A 20,654-nucleotide genomic window follows, 5' to 3' on the forward strand; every position below is an offset into this window, starting at 1 on the left:
GCAGTAGTGGCGCTCGCTGTATTGCAGTAGTTCGAGTAATGAAGATTTTTGTGAGGTAAGTGATTTGTGAAAGGTATAGTTTAATGTTAGTCAGGGCCATTCTTTTGTAGGGATTTTTGATAGTCACATTGCGTTGCGCTAAAAATATTGTGTGTCAGTTTAAGCACAGTCATGTATAATTGTTCAAAGGGGACGTTTGACATACTACAAATTACAGAGATACAATACACAGCGTCCAAAACCGAGTCTAATATTCTCAGTGCGCCAAAGTCACACTTCGAAAAAAATAAAACCAAGCGCCCGTTCCGCAAAATTGCGCACAAACTGCGATACGAAAGTGCCTTGAATCAAGATTCTGGCCAAGGGTCGCCAACTCCAAGTGCTCACTTGCTTTAATCATAAATATACGTCCAAGTGATTCTAAATCTATCTTTACGTAAATAAAAGTATTATTTTGTCATGAATCTTCAAATCGTGAGCTACACCCTTCATTTTATACATGAAATTTGTGAATTTACTCATGGCGCTTTTGTTGCCTATGTCTACAGTCACTTCCAGAACTTAAGTTAATTATAAAATCAACTAATTTAATACGATTTAATTTTGAATTGCTGGTATCTCCATGTATCATCACAATGAAATAAAAACCTTGAATGGTTGGGGGATTATGAATGAGAACAGTGGCGTATTTTAGTTTACAAAAACAGTAAGTTTTTTTTCATCCTTCTATAGCTAAAATCAAGCTGATAAATCTTACTAAAAAAAAAAAGTAAACTAAACCAAACTCCTCCCTAACAGGCCATCAATGTCCAACGATACCGACCGGCCACCATGTCATCCTATATCTACATCTACATTTATACTCCGCAAGCCACCCAACGGTGTGTGGCGGAGGGCACTTTACGTGCCATTGTCATTACCTCCCTTTCTTGTTCCAGTCGCGTATGGTTCGCGGGAAGAACGACTGTCTGAAAGCCTCCGTGCGCGCTCTAATCTCTCTAATTTTACATTCGTGATCTCGGGAGGTATAAGTAGGGGGAAGCAATATATTCGATACCTCATCCAGAAACGCACCCTCTCGAAACCTGGCGAGCAAGCTACGCCGCGATGCAGAGCGCCTCTCTTGCAGAGTCTGCCACCTGAGTTTGTTAAACATCTCCGTAACGCTATCACGGTTACCAAATAACCCTGTGACGAAACGCGCCGCTCTTCTTTGGATCTTCTCTATCTCCTCCGTCAACTCGATCTGGTACGGATCCCACACTGATGCGCAATACTCAAGTATAGGTCGAACGAGTGTTTTGTAAGCCACCTCCTTTGTTAAAGGACAACATTTTCTAAGGACTCTCCCAATGAATCTCAACCTGGTACCCGCCTTACCAACAATTAATTTTATATGATCATTCCACTTCAAATCGTTCCGCACGCATACTCCCAGATATTTTACAGAAGTAACTGCTACCAGTGTTTGTTCCGCTATCATACAATCATACAATAAAGGATCCTTCTTTCTATGTATTCGCAATACATTACATTTGTCTATGTTAGGGGTCAGTTGCCACTCCCTGCACCAAGTGCCTATCCGCTGCAGATCTTCCTGCATTTCGCTGCAATTTTCTAATGCTGCAACTTCTCTGTATACTACAGCATAATCCCCGAAAAGCGAGGGACTCTGATATTTATATATATTGTGAAAAGCAATGGTCCCATAACACCCCCCTGTGGCACGCCAGAGGTTACTTTAACGTCTGTAGACGTCTCTCCATTGATAACAACATGCTGTGTTCTGTTTGTTAAAAAAATCCTCGGCCAACTGGCGTCACTGGATGCAGATATGGAGTGGCATGTGGTCAGCACACCATTCTCCTGGCCGTATGTCGGTTTACGAGACCAGAGCCGCTACTTCTCAACCAAGTAGCTCCTCAGTTTGCCTCACAAGGGCTGAGTGCACCCCACTTGCGAACAGCGCTCGGCAGACCGGATGCTCGCCCATCCCAGTGCTAGCCCAGCCCGACAGTTAAGACTACCGTGATCCGACGGGAACCTGTGCTACCACCGCGCCAACGCCATCGGATTTACTAAAGAAATGCCAAACATAAATCGGAAAAAAGGAATAGTGTTTGATTGGGAAACCATTTATTGAGATGATAACTATACAAATTCTCCCCTGAATTAATCCCTCTTACAATGCAATCTGACTTCGTTTACATGAATCCACTGTGAGGTCCAACTCCCTTCAAATGGAATCAGCTACGACCAAGTGCGTCACGAACTGTGGGTCACGGAGAACAGGGAGCTGTGAATATCATTTAAGGGGCTCCGGAACGCCCTATACTTGCAATGTTAAAATAACGCTTATAAATTACATCTTTCCTCACAAAGTATTTGAGGTAGGAAGTTGAACTTTTTACAGATTATTTATTGGAATATGGGCTACAACTTAACACAGGGATTTTACAAAATTTTAGTTCAGTTACTAAAGATGATTTTCTTTCAATTGTAATGAAAATTCACAACATTTTTTTGAAATTTTTTATTTATATATTCAAAAATATACAGTTTTTTGAAAAAAGGCTGTGTTAAATTTTGCAGAAGGTACTGTGTAACATTTACTGAAAGTTTGAAACAAATATGTTTGGAAGATCCTTAGAAAACATGTAATTAGTATGAGAAAATAAAAGTTTTGGGAATCGAGCGACAAAGATTGGATTAACTTTTTAGTGCATTCCAGGTCCATAGGATGGATTATCTTCATCCTCTGCAAACTCCTCCTCCAGCTCCCTCTTGTTCCTCCTCCTGTTTACTCTTGCTTGTATTTCTAGACTCTTTACAGCCCTGTCTGCAGCCCGAAGGCGTTCCTTGTCTAAAGCAAGCATCGCTCGTACCATGTTAGAACCTATCTTCATTCCCATATTTCTAAATACCTTGCACCTTACAATGTTGCCATCATTGAAAGTCGCAACAGCAACTTTACTTTTACTCATTATTATACTTCAACAAAACAGAGACTCAAGAAACAGAATTAATTACGAATATTTTCGAGATAACGACAGAGTAAATAAACATGAAACAATCGACAGTCACACCAGCGATATATATTGAACCATCACAGGTTAGCCACAACACATACTTTATCTCACATCACTAAAATGTACCTGATGAACACGGACGTTAATAATAACACCATTTGACAGCAGTTTAACAGCGCCACAGTGGGTCACGCCCATGTAGAACACATTTCAAAAAAAATTTAAAAATAGTTGTAGTCTTCGGAATTGAATAAATTATATACCTATTAAAAGGTAATAGTCTGCAGATTCAGAAAACGCAAAAAAGTAAAAATTGAACTTTTCATGATTTTGAGCCTTTCCGGAGCCCCTTAACAACTCTACGAAGGTGCAGCAATACTTCACCCTGATTCAGACGGCAGCAGAAAGCAGCGCGTTGTGGGAATGAGCGGCGCACTGCGGCTGCTGTAATATTCTGACGCGTCCACGAAAACTTGCAAACTACGCGGACTGGCGGTCTGATTATTAGAATGCGGGAAACTTCCCTCTCAAGAGTCCTGAGATCCCGGCAGGTTTTAGTGTGTGGCGCACCCATTCACTGGCCTGGCCGAACAATTTGACTCACAGGCACGACAGCGCATGCTCGCATTGTCAAACTTCAGATGACTTATCAGGTCGAATAAGTTCACCCTCATGACACACAATATATCAGAGATGACATGCAGTTCTAATTTCGGTACAGTTGGAAACTGCCTCTGGCTCTTAGTCCACCACAAGTTGCAGACTGTTCAACTGTTCAACTGTGTGTGAATTCCTAAGGGACCAAACTGCTGAGGTCATCGATCCCTAGACTCACACACTACATCTACATGTACATGGTTACTCTGCAATTCGCACTTAAGTGCCTGGGAGAGGGTTCATGAAACCATTTTCGTACTACTTCTCTACCACTCCACTCTCGAATGGCGCGTGGGAAAAAGGAACACCTAAATCTTTCCGTTCGAGCTCTGATTTCTCTTATTTTATTATGATGATCATTTCTCCCTACGTAGGTGGGTGTCAACAATATATTTTCGCATTCGGAAGAGAAAGTTGGTGATGAAAATTTCGTAAATAGATCTCGCCGCAAAGAAAACCGCCTTTGTTTCAGTGACTGCCACCCCAACCCGCGTATCATATCAGTGAAACTCTCACCCCTATTGCTCGATAACACGAAACGAGATGCCCTTCTTTGCACTTTTTCGATATCCTCCGTCAATCCTACCTGGTAAGGATCCCATACCGCACAGCAATATCCTAGCAGAGAACGGACAAGTGTAATGTAGGCTGTCTCTATAGTGGGTCTGTCGCATCTTCTAAGTGTTCTGCCAACAAAGGGCAGTCTTTGTTTCGCCTTCCCCGCAATTTAAGTTGCTCGTAATTGTAATTCCTAGGTATTTAGTCGAACTGACAGCCCTTAGATTTGTGCGATTTATCGTATACCCAAAATTTATCGGTTTTCTTTTAGTACCCATGAGGATGACCTCGCACTTTTCTTTGTTTAGTGCTAATTGCCACTTTTCGCACCATACAGAAATTCTCTCTAGATCACTTTATAATCGGAATTGATCGTCTGATGATTTTACTAGACGGTAAATTACAGCGTCATCTGCAAACAATCTAAGTGGGCTGCTCAGATTATCACCTAGATCATTTATATAAATCAGGAACAGCAGAGGGCCGGTCTATGACACTACCTTGCGCAACGCCATATATCACTTTTGTTCTACTCGATGATTTACAGTCTATCACTACGAACTATCTCTGAGAGGAAATCACGAATCCAGTCACACAACTGAGACGATACTCCATATGCACACAATTTGATTAAGAGTCGCTTGTGAGGAACGGTATCAAAAGCCTTCTGGAAATCTAGGAATATGGAATCGATCTGAGATCCCTTGTCGACAGCACTCAGTACTTCATGGGAATAAAGAGCTAGCTGTGTTGCACAAGAACGATATTTTCTGATTCCGTGTTTGTTACGATCCAATAAGTACTTTACGTACGACCTGAATCTCTTTGGGTTTTCTACCATATTTTGAGACAATGTTTCATTGTGGAAACTATTAAAAGCATCTCACATTGACGTACGCACTAAATTTCGAGCTTCCGTGAAACTTAGACAGTCTTGGGGATTTTGCGTTCTTCTGAATTTGGCACGCTTTTTTCGTTGCTTCTGAAACAGTGTTCTGACGTGTTTTGTGTACCACGGTGGGTCAGTCCCGTCTCTTATTAACTTATGCGGTATGAATCTATCTATTGCTGTCGATACTGTATCTTTGAATTTGAGCCATATCTAGTCTACACTTACATAATTAGCTTGGAAGGAATGGAGACTCTCTCTTAGGAAGGCATCAAGCGAATTTTTATCTGCTGTTTTAAGTAGGTATATTTTGCGTTTATTTTAGTGGTTTTGATTGATATGGTTTAGAGCCTCGCTATTCACCTTGTATTCACTAATCACTGTATCCGTCATGACGCTCTCTGTTACTTCAGGATTATTTGTGGCTAAGAGGTCAACCGTGTTTCCGCAACCATTTGCAATTCGTGCAGGCTCATCAACTAATTGTTCAAAGTAATTCTCAGAGAAAGCATTTAGTACAATTTCGGAAGATGTTTTCTGTCTACCTCCGGCTTTGAAAATGAATTTTCGCCAACAAATCGAGGGTAGATTGCAGCCTCCACCAATTATAACTGTATGAGTGGGGTACTTATTTGTAATGAGATTCAAGTTTTCTTTGAAGCGTTCAGCTATTATATCATCTGAGTCGAGGGGATCGGTAGAAGGAGCCAATTATTATTTTGGTACGGCTGTTGAGTACAACCTCTACCCACAGTAACTTGCAGAACTATCTACTTCAACTTCACTACAAGATAAACTACTACCAACAGACACAAACACGCCACCACCTACTTTATTTAATCTATCCTTTCTGAAGACGGCTTGCGCCTCTGTAAAAATTTCGGCAGAATTTATCTCCGGCTTTACCCAGCTTTCTGTTCCTATAACGATTTCAGTTTCAGTGCTTCCTATCAGCGCTTGAAGCTCTGGTACTTTTCCAATACAGCTACGACAATTTACAACTACAATACCGACTGTTGCTTGGTCGATTCTCGCCGTTTCTTTGCCCTATACCCTTTGAGACTGTCTAACCTAGAAAACCAACCAGTCCACGCCACACAGCCCCTGCTACCCGTGTAGCCGCCTCCTGTGTAGTGGGCACTAGAGATGGGCAAAACTGTTCTTTTCAGAGATTGGATCAGAACTGTTCACTCCCTGAAATGAATTAGCTCTTTTTCATGACTCACCACTCATTTACAATAGAAAATAAATGGAAGGCACATTGCCCTTTAAACTTGGTTTATTCCAGTACTATACCTGTAATTTGATCCTATTTTGAAGTAACACAGATAATGAGTAAGAATTTTGTATTGTTTATTGAAATTTCCACGATATGACAAAGTTTTTGATTATTGATTTATTTTGCACTATCGTGGTTTTGTGGGTGATCGGAAAATGTTGTAACTTGAGATTTACATTAACAATATATTTGGCTATAATGTATTAAAATTTCATTGACCTCATACAAATACATCGCAAGCCATATATTTTTAAAGTGAACGTTTCCTTCCGAAGACGCCTAAAATCGCAAAATCCGTACCAGAATAAAAAAATATATAAATTTGACTGTAAAACGAAAGTGCTGCATATAGCCTTACGCAGAATAAAACAAGGAAAATATTGGTGTATCACATTTTGCGATACGTTTATCGGTTCGCTCGTAATTAAAGCGTAAATTCGAGTGTCCATAATAAAAATCCTATAGTAAGAGGAGTCATCAGGAACCTAATCTAATCAATTTAAATAAATAAAAATAAAATAAAAACAATTGATGTATACATAACATAATAATGTAATATACAGAGCGGTATTACTACGAAGAACAATATCCAGTAGAGACGGACTCCGATGCAGAGGCGCTGAGTCGAGTAGGTCGAGCCGCGAGCTGTATTACTGCGTGAGCTGAGACCGCAGAGACCAGCCGTGACACCTGAGTAGCTTTGCTCAACGCTCTGGCTAGAGTCGAGACGGTGGGGCGAGCGTTGAGCGGGCGAGTTCCGAGGGTGGGGGTAGCGGTGAACTCACCCGCTCCGAGACAAATAGTTCGTTCCCTTGCGAGCGGGTTTTTGCAAGTAGTTCCTATGTTATCCGCTAGGTGGCTCTCTGTCCTGTTGCTCGCATCAACTGCCCAGAGGGCAGGACGTGCGACTGAAACGATCGCCTACAGAGAGCGATGCGAAGTTACGCTGCGCCAGACACTGCAGGCGGCAGACGACGCACAGAGACGGCACGGCATATGTGAAACACAAAATCCAATGGGGCACTGCACAATGCAGGCAGCCAAGGTAGAAGCAGGGCAGAGGCCGGCGCTGGCTGTGTTGTGTGGCGTGCACTGTCCTCTGACCAGTAGAGGCGCTGCTGATATGCTCCGTCTCTCTCTCTCTCTCTCTCTCTCTCTCTCTCTCTCTCTCTCTGCCGTGGGAAACGTTTGGAGCTACCGTTCTTTTTTTCTGAATCACTGATTGTTCACTCCTTTGAAAGATTGAACTCTATGAATTAGTTCAAGAGCGGATCCCCCATCTCTAGTGGGCACCTAACTATTTAGCGGAACCCGAAACCCCACCACCCTATGGCGCAAGACGAGGAATCTGCAGCCTAAACCGCTGAACCATCTGAGCCTCTGATTCAGACCCTCCAGTCGGCTCTGTACCAAAGGTTCGCAGTCGGTCCTGTCGACGAAGTTGCAGATGGTGAGCTCTGCCTTCATCTCGCTAGCAAGACTTAAACTAGCTTATGCGAAGAACAACACACACACCCATGCCCGAGGGAGGACTCGAACCTCCGACGGGAGGAGCCGCAAAGTTGCAGACCACAAGTCTCCCCCTCTTGGGAAAGACCTGAAGTTCTCCACCAGGTGAGGATCAGAAGATGAAGAAGGCAAAGAATCACAATCACTTTCCAACAAGTCTCGTTGCGGGAGCTGAATTAGCAGAAAAAGCCGCCCCCACGTTGTACAAACCAATCGAACTATCCTCTACTCATTGAGTCTCCCTTCTTGACTGTTCTGCTAGCCTGGTAGCCAATCCGGACACAGCAGCGGAGCTCCCGCAATGGGTGAGCAAGCTTCTATTTTGCATATCCTGAGAGACGCCAATCAGCGACTCAAAATCTCTCTTGTCTGAAAAAAGAAGATTTTAGACTAGGGAGGCGTCGTTCTCTCAGTTAAGTATGGCTATGTTTTGACAATAAACGTCTACCTAGACGGGACCACAGTCCCTCATTTATGGAGGGATCTAATCTTTCAAGGCCAACCATTTCCAATTTCTGAAAGAAGACTATTCAGCTTTCCAGACAGTCACACCCGTGAAATATACGTTTTTGCCGCTCGCTAAAAGAAACTGGCGACTTTCTGGCGCCAAGGGAGTTACAGTCTTGCCTCCATTAAACACATACACCAGCCACTCTGTTCATATCATTCCAGCTTCTAACATGAGAATGCTTGTAGTTTTATGACACTCCCACTGTTTGCACAAAAGATCACGTTACAGCAGTCTCTCTTAAATGGCTTTCTCCACTCACTTTCTGCCAACTGGCCGCTTCCGCTACAGACTGTCATTTGGCCCAGGTAAAATGTTTTGTGAACTGCCACCCTCCTGCTCTGGCCCTAAGTGGGAAGAGTGGAGTGCCATGACCTAAAGTCACTGTGCGGGTACAATTCACAGAGCGCTGGTTCCCGGAATCACTTTACACAGCCAGGTCGCTGGACACAACATTTATGGCCCAATCCATCTTTCTCCCTGTTCTCCATCACCTTCACAATGGCCCCTCCGTTACAAGTTCTCTACAGGTTACACATGCAGTTATATGATCATTCTGCCTACAATTTCCTCATGTAAAAAGTCGTAAGCCACACAACCTAACTGTATTACTGGGGAACACGGAGGTCATGACCTAAAATACGAATATTAATCTGTCTGACAGTTTGTCTAAAGTGGGAGAGTGAGGTTCCACCTCTCAAATGTCCCTGGAAAAGCTAAGGATCAAAAATATGTCGAGGTATCAGAGAGTTCTTGATGGATCATAACAAAATCAACAGTCCAGTGTATGATGACGCAGAGAAACGGCATCTATATCATCGTCTATACTTCACAAGCCACTTTATGTTGCATGGGAGAGAGTACTTCAGGAACGTTTCCCATTTCGTTCATGAATGATGGGAAGAACAATTACAGATGAACTACTTGTTTTGTTTTGCTATGAGTCACGATATTTATTTATTTTTTTAATTTAATACCTTGGTACGCATTTTGGACGTGTTTGACTCATCATCAAGCGTTTTTTCTCTACGCACAAACACAAACAATCAAAAGTTAGTAAAATTATCTAAAAGTAACAAACTGATAATTTACAAGCTATGCCTAATAACACCTTGATGCGGTCGCTTCCTGTGAGAAAAAGGTGATGATGATGATATCGTAGGACTAGGGCCTCCTGTCAGGTAGTCGTTCGCCGGGTGCAAGTGTGTGTGTGTGTGTGTGTGGATGATGATGGCGGTGATGTCCATTGTTGTTTTGATATGAAGCAGCATCTTGTTGATCGTGGGATCACCTGCGCTGAGCACATACCAATGTTCTGGCCCAGTATTGCGCTGTACTAATTACGTACCATTCTCTCTGCATGTCATAAATGTTGCTTATGATTTATGTATCCTGCACCAAGCGTCGATCCCCTGCAGGTCTTGCTGTTTTTCGCTACAGTTTCCTGGCGTTGTAACTTCGCTATATACACTCCAGGAAATGGAAAAAAGAACACATTGACACCGGTGTGTCAGACCCACCATACTTGCTCCGGACACTGCGAGAGGGCTGTACAAGCAATGATCACACGCACGGCACAGCGGACACACCAGGAACCGCGGTGTTGGCCGTCGAATGGCGCTAGCTGCGCAGCATTTGTGCACCGCCGCCGTCAGTGTCAGCCAGTTTGCCGTGGCATACGGAGCTCCATCGCAGTCTTTAACACTGGTAGCATGCCGCGACAGCGTGGACGTGAACCGTATGTGCAGTTGACGGACTTTGAGCGAGGGCGTATAGTGGGCATGCGGGAGGCCGGGTGGACGTACCGCCGAATTGCTCAACACGTGGGGCGTGAGGTCATCACAGTACATCGATGTTGTCGCCAGTGGTCGGCGGAAGGTGCACGTGCCCGTCGACCTGGGACCGGACCGCAGCGACGCACGGATGCACGCCAAGACCGTAGGATCCTACGCAGTGCCGTAGGGGACCGCACCGCCACTTCCCAGCAAATTAGGAACACTGTTGCTCCTGGGGTATCGGCGAGGACCTTTCGCAACCGTCTCCATGAAGCCGGGCTATGGTCCCGCACACCGTTAGGCCGTCTTCCGCTCAGGCCCCAACATCGTGCAGCCCGCCTCCAGTGGTGTCGCGACAGGCGTGAATGGAGGGACGAATGGAGACGTGTCGTCTTCAGCGATGAGAGTCGCTTCTGCCTTGGTGCCAATGATGGTCGTATGCGTGTTTGGCGCCGTGCAGGTGAGCGCCACAATCAGGACTGCATACGACTGAGGCACACAGGGCCAACACCCGGCATCATGGTGTGGGGAGCGATCTCCTACACTGGCCGTACACCACTGGTGATCGTCGAGGGGACACTGAATAGTGCACGGTACATCCAAACCGTCATCGAACCCATCGTTCTACCATTCCTAGACCGGCAAGGGAACTTGCTGTTCCAACAGGACAATGCACGTCCGCATGTATTCCGTGCCACCCAACGTGCTCTAGAAGGTGTAAGTCAACTACCCTGGCCAGCAAGATCTCCGGATCTGTCCCCCATTGAGCATGTTTGGGCCTGGATGAAGCGTCGTCTCACGCGGTCTGCACGTCCAGCACGAACGCTGGTCCAACTGAGGCGCCAGGTGGAAATGGCATGGCAAGCCGTTCCACAGGACTACATCCAGCATCTCTACGATCGTCTCCATGGGAGAGTAGCAGCCTGCATTGCTGCGAAAGGTGGATATATACTGTACTAGTGCCGACATTGTGCGTGCTCTGTTGCCTGTGTCTATGTGCCTGTGGTTCTGTCAGTGTGATCATGTGATGTATCTGACCCCAGGAATGTGTCAATAAAGTTTCCCCTTCCTGGGACAATGAATTCACGGTGTTCTTATTTCAATTTCCAGGAGTGTATAACAGCAGCATCATGAAATTTGCTACATTAATCACGGGCATATATATATATATATATATATATATATATATATATATATATATAGCGAAGATTAACCGCTCTGTAACACTCCAATGTAGTAATACCGAAGTTACTTAACATGCCTTAAAAAAACCGAAAACGAAAATTGAAACAGTCTGGACACCTGGACACTGGACTACGGTGTTAATCACGGTTAAGCGCATAACACCACAGTGCAAAAAATGGGAAGAATAGAGTCAAATCAAAACTTCCTCAGATGGGTCGTTATGCAATACAGTAATACACCTCCATTACTGCGCACAATGAAATATAATTATTAATTTTCACTACATTTTACGAAAATTATTCACTCGAAAATCATGGTGAACTCAAAACGCATCTTATCGTAGAGTCTTAGAAAATGATATTTTCACTGGTTATTGAGTCCCACTCAGGCAATGATGGACGTCTCATGTGCACTATAGCTTCACTATGGTTTCGTCTTGGCCTCCATAATCATGTGTCATATGCAGTACCAAGTGGACACTAACACTCGTATGTTGTTGTTGTTGCAGTCCGCGTACCAAACTGTATGGTGCAGCTCTCAGCGCTAGTCTATTCTGAGCAAGCCTCTTCACGTCTCAATCACTACTGAAAACTACACCCATCTGAATCTTATATTCATGCCTAGGTTTCACTATACAATTTTTGCCCCACAGACTACCCTCCATTACTAAAATGACAATTCCTTGATGTCCCAGAATGTGTTCTATAAGCCAATCCCTTTTTCTTACTGCCAGCAAATATCGTAAGCAGTAGACTCAGTTTGCATCTGATGATGACGGTGCCTAAGGCACTGAAAACAGTGCCAATAAAAATACTGTCAATTCGAGACAGAGAATTCTTATTTTGCTAAAAGTTCTTAAGTTCAAAACTAATGCAAATGATGTTTTGCAGAGCTCACAGTGGCCTCAAGAGTTGTCATTTCACAGCAAATTGGGTAGTGGAGGCTTGGAGCAAATGATCTCTTGGTCAGACATCTGGTAATGTGTTGTTCCAGCTTGCACAGAAGAAGCCACCGACTATAGTAAACAAAATTCCACCTCTGTCACAATTTCTTTTACTAATAATTAATAAAAAATTATGTAGGTTGCAGTAGTTATTTGGAGATGAAGAGGCTTGCTCAGGATAGAGAGGAGAGCTGCATCAAACCAGTCTTCGGACTGACGAGCAAAAGAAGAACAATAATGCTGTAAGTTTCGTTGGATCAATCCTCTTTATTTCGGCTTTTTAGCGTGTACAGTTACAGCTGCGTTGTATAGGTAACGTACCAGTCTCCAGTTTTAGTCCGGGCGTGCCACCATGAAGCACAGCATCAAGAGTCCATGTATTGAGCGTGCGTGGAACGTGCCATATCTCACTTGACATCCTGTTTTTACGGTACTGCCACCTCGTTACATTATTTCAATTACTGGCGTCACTGAGTTGTCTCCTTGCCTGCACGTGAGCGGCAGCAGCGGCGCTTATCGATATAAGCCCTGGCGTATTACCATTGCTGACTGCTATTACTTGCTGGTTGTCGTGGTGTTCGGGGTTAGTTCGGATCTGCAGTGAGTTGGGAGGTGCTATCAGTGCAGTTCGGACCTGGCAGTGTTTGACTTAGGACGCGGCAGAAGTTGTCGGGGCGCGGCTGCAGTGAGGTCCGGCCAGCCGTGACTCACCCGAGGTTGCTGAAACATATGACTTGAGTGCGGACCACCTTGGTTGATCGTCGGTCGGTCGTCCTGTCGGGCGACGGGTACGAGGTGCATTCAAGTTCTAAGGCCTCCGATTTTTTTTCTCCGGACTGGAAAGAGATAGAAACATGCGCATTGTTTTAAAATGAGGCCGCATTCATTGTCAATACGTCCCAGAGATGGCAGCACCGTACGGCAGATGGAATTTTACCGCCACCGGCGAGAATGATAACTGTTTTAAATACTTAAAATGGCGACGTTTTCCTTACTTGAACGGTGTGCAATCATTCGTTTTCTGAATTTGCGTGGTGTGAAACCAATTGAAATTCATCGACAGTCGAAGGAGACATGTGGTGATGGAGTTATGGATGTGTCGAAAGTGCGTTCATGGGTGCGACAGTTTAATGAAGGTAGAACATCGTGTGACAACAAACCGAAACAACCTCGGGCTCGCACAAGCCGGTCTGACGACATGATCGAGAAAGTGGAGAGAATTGTTTTGGGGGATCGCCGAATGACTGTTGAACAGATCGCCTTCAGAGTTGGCATTTCTGTGGGTTCTGTGCACACAATCCTGCATGACGACCTGAAAATGCGAAAAGTGTCATCCAGGTGGGTGCCACGAATGCTGACGGACGACCACACGGCTGCCCGTGTGGCATGTTGCCAAGCAATGTTGACGCGCAACGACAGCATGAATGGGACTTCCTTTTCGTCGGTTGTGACAATGGATGAGACGTGGATGCCATTTTTCAATCCAGAAACGAAGTGCCAGTCAGCTCAAAGGAAGCACACAGATTCACCGCCACCAAAAAAATTTCGGGTAACCGCCAGTGCTGAAAAAATGATGGTGTCCATGTTCTGGGACAGCGAGGGCGTAATCCTTACCCATTGCGTTCCAAAGGGCACTACGGTAACAGGTGCATCCTACGAAAATGTTTTGAAGAACAAATTCCTTCCTGCACTGCAACAAAAACGTCTGGGAAGGGCTGCGCGTGTGCTGTTTCACCAAGACAACGCACCCGCACATCGAGCTAACGTTACGCAACAGTTTCTTCGTGATAACAACTTTGAAGTGATTCCTCACGCTCCCTACTCACCTGACCTGGCTCCTAGTGACTTTTGGCTTTTTCCAACAATGAGAGACACTCTCCGTGGCCGCACATTCACCAGCCGTGCTGCTATTGCCTCAGCGATTTTCCAGTGGTCAAAACAGACTCCTAAAGAAGCCTTCGCCGCTGCCATAGAATCATGGCGTCAGCGTTGTGAAAAATGTGTACGTCTGCAGGGCGATTACGTCGAAAAGTAACGCCAGTTTCATCGATTTCGGGTGAGTAGTTAATTAGAAAAAAAATCGGAGGCCTTAGAACTTGAATGCACCTCGTATATCTGTACAGTTGTCAGGTATGGAACCGACTACCAAATGCGCTCTAGAACCACTTTACATATGTGTATCTCTTTGTCAGTGATGCCCCTTCGATTCTTTTCTCCTGTGAAAGAGACCTTCCAGCTCTGTCACTTTTTTTTTTTCAAAAATACCTGTGATCGCTTTCAGAAATTAGCTAATCACATGTTTCCAACTCTGCATACAGGTGACTGTCTTGTTATTAATATGTACATTATTAATAACATTTAATGATGTGTGTAGTATATAAAATCTACAATTATCAGTGCAATTATGTGATATGTATAAAACGTTCCGTAAACTATTTGATGTTTGCAGATGCGTAGCTATAATAGATTAAAAATTATCTTATGCATTTGAGTGTACAAATATAAGTTTGCATGACTTTTTTGACAGATTTAGTATTAACATTTAAATGAAAATATGTTTCATATTTTTCACTTGTTTGACATCCTTGGGAACCATTTAACGTAAGATCTGTAGAAGCAATATCACTTTTTTAGCTATTTTTGTTTTTATGGCATGTTCTTCATCTCCTCTCAGTGGATGCATAGAACTTTTGTGATTAAGGTGTACCCTCGTATCTAACTCTTCAGCTTTGCTGAACATCCTACCATTTCTTGTTTATGCTTCAACATCTGAACATTACTGAATAATACGAACACTAAATTCAGAGTCTACATTAGTGTTGACTGTATTCACAATGTCATAACGAGCCCAATTTTGATCTGTTCCAGAGTGCACGGCTGGCGAAACTAAGCGGGAAAGCTGCAAAGTGTGCACGTGTTCCGCGACTGGAGTGTGGGTCTGTCCGGGTGAGGCAGCTATGAATGAAAAGCACAGCATTGTGGATGTTCTACAAAATTATATCATCTCATTAACCGGTTCTTGACTTACAGGTTCATCATCATACTAACTATCGTGGTCAAAGACGTACAATGCTGCTGAGTAACACTGAAAGAGATTTTCTTTATTCTGGGACCTGCAGCAAATGTTATGTCACAGTAGGACATTATACTTAGAATTAGTAAATAGTATGCTGTCTGATTTTTATTTTTGTACATAAGACAATTGCAGCTTTATTGCCTTCATCAATACATGTGCAAACAATCTTATTTATAATCAAAATATCCACGGGTGTGCTGCCGGTCTATAGTGTCCAACGGGCACAATATTTCGGCGATCATACATGTCGCCATCATCAGGTGAACTGACGGACTGAGCTCCGTTTCAGTCTCACTATGGAGACTGAAACGGAGGGTACATTACCTTTCCTTGACGTCTTGGTCAAGAGAAGGGCTGACGGCACCCTAGGTCATGGGGTGTATCGGAAGACAACGCACACTGATCTGTATTTGCACGCAGACGGCTGCCACCACCCTTCGCAGAGGAACGGGGTACTTAAAACTCTAGTACATAGGGCGCGCACTATCTCTGACGCAGAGAGTCTACCCCGGGAATTGGAACACCTGAGAACTGTATTTCGAAAAAATGGTACTCAGAGTGGCTGATTCAACGTGCTCTCCGCCCAACCACTGCAGCACAACCTGTTGAGATGGATGAAGTCACGAGGGAGGAAGTAGGCACTGCATTTATTCCATACAAAGGCGCACTCTCGGGGAAAATCGCCCGCATTCTGAAGAAACACCAGGTCGGAACTGTGTTTTGTCCTCCAAATAAAACTCGTGCACTGGTGGGGAGCGCCAAAGATGACCTCGGTTTGAGGAAGGCCGGCGTGTACCAGATTCCGTGTCAATGTGGCAAGTCGTATATTGGTCAGACGATGCGTACCGTCGAGGATCGATGCCGTGAACACCAGACTGATGTATCCGAGCAAGTCGGCGGTCGCTGAACATTGTTTGTCGGAAAATCACGCCATGGAGTATGACCGCACGAGGATTCTGGTACAGACGTCGAGATACTGGGACAGCGTTGTTAGAGAGGCCATCGAAATTCGCACCAATGACGACCTCATAAACCGTGACTGTGGCTATAATCTTAGCAAGGCTTGGGAACCAGCGATTGGGTTAATCAAGAGTAAATCGAGCAAACGTATAGTTGTGACGACCACGGCGGGCAGAGCCATCACACCGACGTCATCTCAGACGCAGTCGCAATCTGTTCCACCGCGCGACCGTGGCGCGGGGCGCGGACGGCGGAGGGAGCGCGCCGCGGGCGGAGGGTATTTAAATCTGCCGCCACCGCGACCGAACCCAGTTCCCTCTGAGCAGCCATAGCGTACGGATCTCCGTGCCGGCACGTTCACAGGAGCTCAGTCCGTCAGTTCAACTGATGATGGCGACATGTATGATCGCCGAAATATTGTGCCCGTTGGACACTATAGACCGGCAGCACACCCGTGGATATTTTGATTATCAAATACGCCGGGAGAAACTCAAGAATAGAAATCGTATTTATTTATATTTTACATAACTTATCAAGGTTTTTTTACACTGAAGAGCCAAAGACACGGTTAGACCTGCCCAATATGGTGCAGGGCACACGAGAGCAAACAAAAGTGCCTTAACACGACGTGGCATGGATTCGACTAATGTCTGAAGTAGAGCTGGAGGGAATTGACACCATGAATCCTGCAGGGCTGTCCGTCCGTGAGAGTACGAGAGGGTGGAGATATCTTCTGAACAGCACGTTGAGAGGCATCCCAGATAGGCTCAATAATGTTCATGTCTGGTGAGTTCGGTGGCCAGCGGAAGTGTTTAAACTCAGAAGAGTGTTCCTGGAGCCACTCTGTAGCCATTATGGATGTGCGGATTGTAGAATTGTCTGCTGGAATTGCCCAAGTCCGTCGGAATTCACCTACGGACATGAATGGATGCAGGTAGACAGACAAGACGCAAACGTACGTGTCACCTGTCAGAATCGTATCCAGACGTATTATGGGTCCCACATCACTCCAACTGCACACTCCCCACACCATTACATAGCCTCCGCCAGCTTGAACAGTCCCCTGGTGACATTGGGGGGTCCATGGATTTATGAGTTTTTCTCCATACCCGTACACGTCCATCCGTTCGATACAATATGAAAAGGGACTCGTCCGGCCAGGCAACGTGTTTCCAGTCATCAGCAGTCCAATGTCGTTTAGACGGGACCAGGCGAGGCATAAGGCTTTGCGTTGTGCAGTCATCAATGTTACCTGAGTGGTTCAAATGGCTCTGAGCACTATGGGACTTAACTTCTGAGGTCATCAGTCCCCTAGAACTTAGAACTACTTAAACCTAACTAACCTAAGGACAACACACACATCCATGCCCGAGGCAGGATTCGAACCGGCGACCGTAGCGGTCGCGCGGTCCAGACTGCAGCGCCTAGAACCGCTCGGCCACTCCGGCCGGCTTACCTGAGTGGGCCTTCGGCTCCGCAATCCGATATCGATTATATATATTTGAATGGTTCGTACACACACTATTCTTGATGGCCAAGCATTCAAATCTACAGCAGTTTGCGGAAGGGATGCACTTCTGTCACGTTGAACTATTCTTTTCGGCCGTCGTTGGTCCGGTTCTTGCAGGATCTTTATCCGGACGCAGCGATGTCGGAGACTGATGTTTTAGCGGATTCCTGACATTCACGGTAGCCTCGTGAAATGGCCGTACGAGAAAATCCCCACTTCATCGCTACCTTAGAGATGCTGTGTCCCGTCACTTGTGCTCCGACTATAACACCACTTTCAAACTCTCTAAAATCTTGATAATCTGCCGTTGTAGCCGCAGTAACCGATCTAACAACTGCAGCAGACACTTTTCTTATATAAGCGTTGTCGACTGCAGCGCCGTATTCTCCCTGTTTACGTTTCTCTGTATTTGAATACCCATGCCTGCACTAGTTCCTTTGGCGCTTGAGTGTATATTGAATGTTGTGTCATGGCCTGACGTTGTAAACGGACGTAGATCAACTTTGGCTCAAATGGCTCTGAGCACTATGCGACTTAACTTCTGAGGTCATCAGTCGCCTAGAACATAGAACTAATTAAACCTAACTAACCTAAGGACATCACACACATCCATGCCCGAGGCAGGATTCGAACCTGCGACCGTAGCGGCCGCTCGGTTCCAGGCCGTAGCGCCTAGAAGCGCACGGCCACTCTGGCCCGCAGATCAACTTTGAATAAACTATTTTTGCTGTCCGTAGTTGTTCGATCTAATATTTTTTAGTAATATTTTGAAATTTTTTTCATAATATGAGTATGGTTTATCTGTACTTTGACAATCGTAGAAATTAAAGTTTGACAGCTAGTTGTATATTCAAAGATGTTTATGTTGTTGCGGGTCGCATATCTATGGAACCGTTACTGATGTTTTATTTAATCTCTGGTGTTATGGTTATCCATTAACCCGATATAAAACTTCAATAATTTTTTAAAAACTGTATGTGCTTTTAAATGGTTTGTAAGTTAGTATATCGTCGGATAACATTTAGTGTGTAAATATATTTCAAATTCCCCGAAAAAATTTATAATTGGACCTTTTGTGATTTTGTGCAGGATTTGTACTGCGTTTTCAACGTTGTCAACTTCGTATTTTTCATTTTTGAGGCGTGTAAAGAAGGTGTATTGGTTGTCACTTGTTTCTCTCAAGTGTTCTTTGAATCTGACGATAAAATGTGTTCCTGCCTAAGCCATATAAAATTTTGTGCAGTTATTGCAGTTAATTTTGTAACTTACAGTCTTTCGGCAGTGTAGGTTTGCTTGAACGTAGCGTTGCGATAATATTATTGGTTGTCATGAAGGCTGATTTTATGTTATTATTTTTTGTAGCTCATTTATTTTATCAGATATTGTAGTTTATTGGTATGTATTTTGGAGGAATTTGCAATATAAATACACTCCAAAGATTATCTCGACGATATACTAAATGAACAATAAAACCGAAATAAGCTTATATCATCATCATCATCATCATCATCATCATCATCATTTAAGACTGATTATGCCTTTCAGAGTTCAGTCTGGAGCATAGCCTCCCTTATACAGTTCCTCCATGATCCCCTGTTCAGTGTTAACACTGGTGCCTCTTCTGATGTTAAACTTATTACTTCAAAATCATTCTTAACCGAATCCAGGTACCTTCTCCTCGGTCTGCCCCGACTCCTCCTACCCTCTACTGCTGAATCCATGAGTCTCTCGGGTAACCTTGCTTCTCCCATGCGTGTAACATGACCCCACCATCTAAGCCTGTTCGCCCTGACTGCTACATCTATAGAGTTCATTCCCAGTTTTTCTTTGATTTCTTCATTGTGGGCACCCTCCTGCCATTGTTCCCATCCACTAGTACCTGCAATCCTCCTAGCTACTTTCATATCCGTAACCTCAACCTTGTTGATAAGGTAACCTGAATCCACCCAGCTTTCGCTCCCATACAACAAAGTTGGTCGAAAGATTGAACGCTGCACAGATAACTTAGTCTTGGTACTGACTTCCTTCTTGCAGAAGGGAGTAGATCGTAGCTGAGCGCTCACTGAATTAGCTTTGCTACACCTCGCTTCCAGTTCTTTCACTATGTTGCCATCCTGTGAGAATATGCATCCTAAGTACTTGAAACCGTCCACCTGTTCTAACTTTGTTCCTCCTATTTGGCACTCAATCCGTTTATATTTCTTTCCCACTGACATTACTTTCATTTTGGAGATGCTAATCTTCCTACCATAGTCCTTACATTTCTGATCTAGCTCTGAAATATTACTTTGCAAACTTTCAATCGAATCTGCCATCACAACTAAGTCATCCGCATATGCAAGACTGCTTATTTTGTGTTCACATATCTTAATCTCGCCCAGCCAGTCTATTGTTTTCAACATATGATCCATAAATAATATGAACAACAGTGGAGACAGGTTGCAGCCTTGTCTTACCCCTGAAACTACTCTGAACCATGAACTCAATTTACCATCAACTCTAACTGCTGCCTGACTATCTATGTAAAGACCTTTAATTGCTTGCAAAATTTTGCTTCCTATTCCATAATCTAGTAGAACAGACAATAACTTCCTCCTAGGAACCCGGTCATATGCCTTTTCTAGATCTATAAATCATAGATACAATTCCCTGTTCCACTCATAACACTTCTCCATTATTTGCCGTAAGCTAAAGATCTGGTCCTGACAACCTCTAAGAGGCCTAAACCCACACTGATTTTCATCCAATTGGTCCTCAACTAATACTCGCACTTTCC

At 44.3% G+C, this 20,654-nt stretch overlaps 1 protein-coding gene across 1 annotated transcript in view; it reads left to right on the forward strand.

The window, feature by feature from the left end:
* LOC126100659 (serine protease inhibitor I/II-like) overlaps nucleotides 1–20,654 on the forward strand; it is a 62,898-nt gene that overhangs the window by 14,200 nt on the left and 28,044 nt on the right. Inside the window, exon 2 of the mRNA XM_049911281.1 lies at nucleotides 15,201–15,278. Within this exon, the coding sequence (XP_049767238.1) occupies nucleotides 15,201–15,278 (78 nt within the window). The remainder of the gene's footprint in view (nucleotides 1–15,200; nucleotides 15,279–20,654) is intronic.

Source organism: Schistocerca cancellata, chromosome 9 (assembly GCF_023864275.1).
Source record: "Schistocerca cancellata isolate TAMUIC-IGC-003103 chromosome 9, iqSchCanc2.1, whole genome shotgun sequence".
Lineage (NCBI taxonomy): Eukaryota > Metazoa > Arthropoda > Insecta > Orthoptera > Acrididae > Schistocerca > Schistocerca cancellata.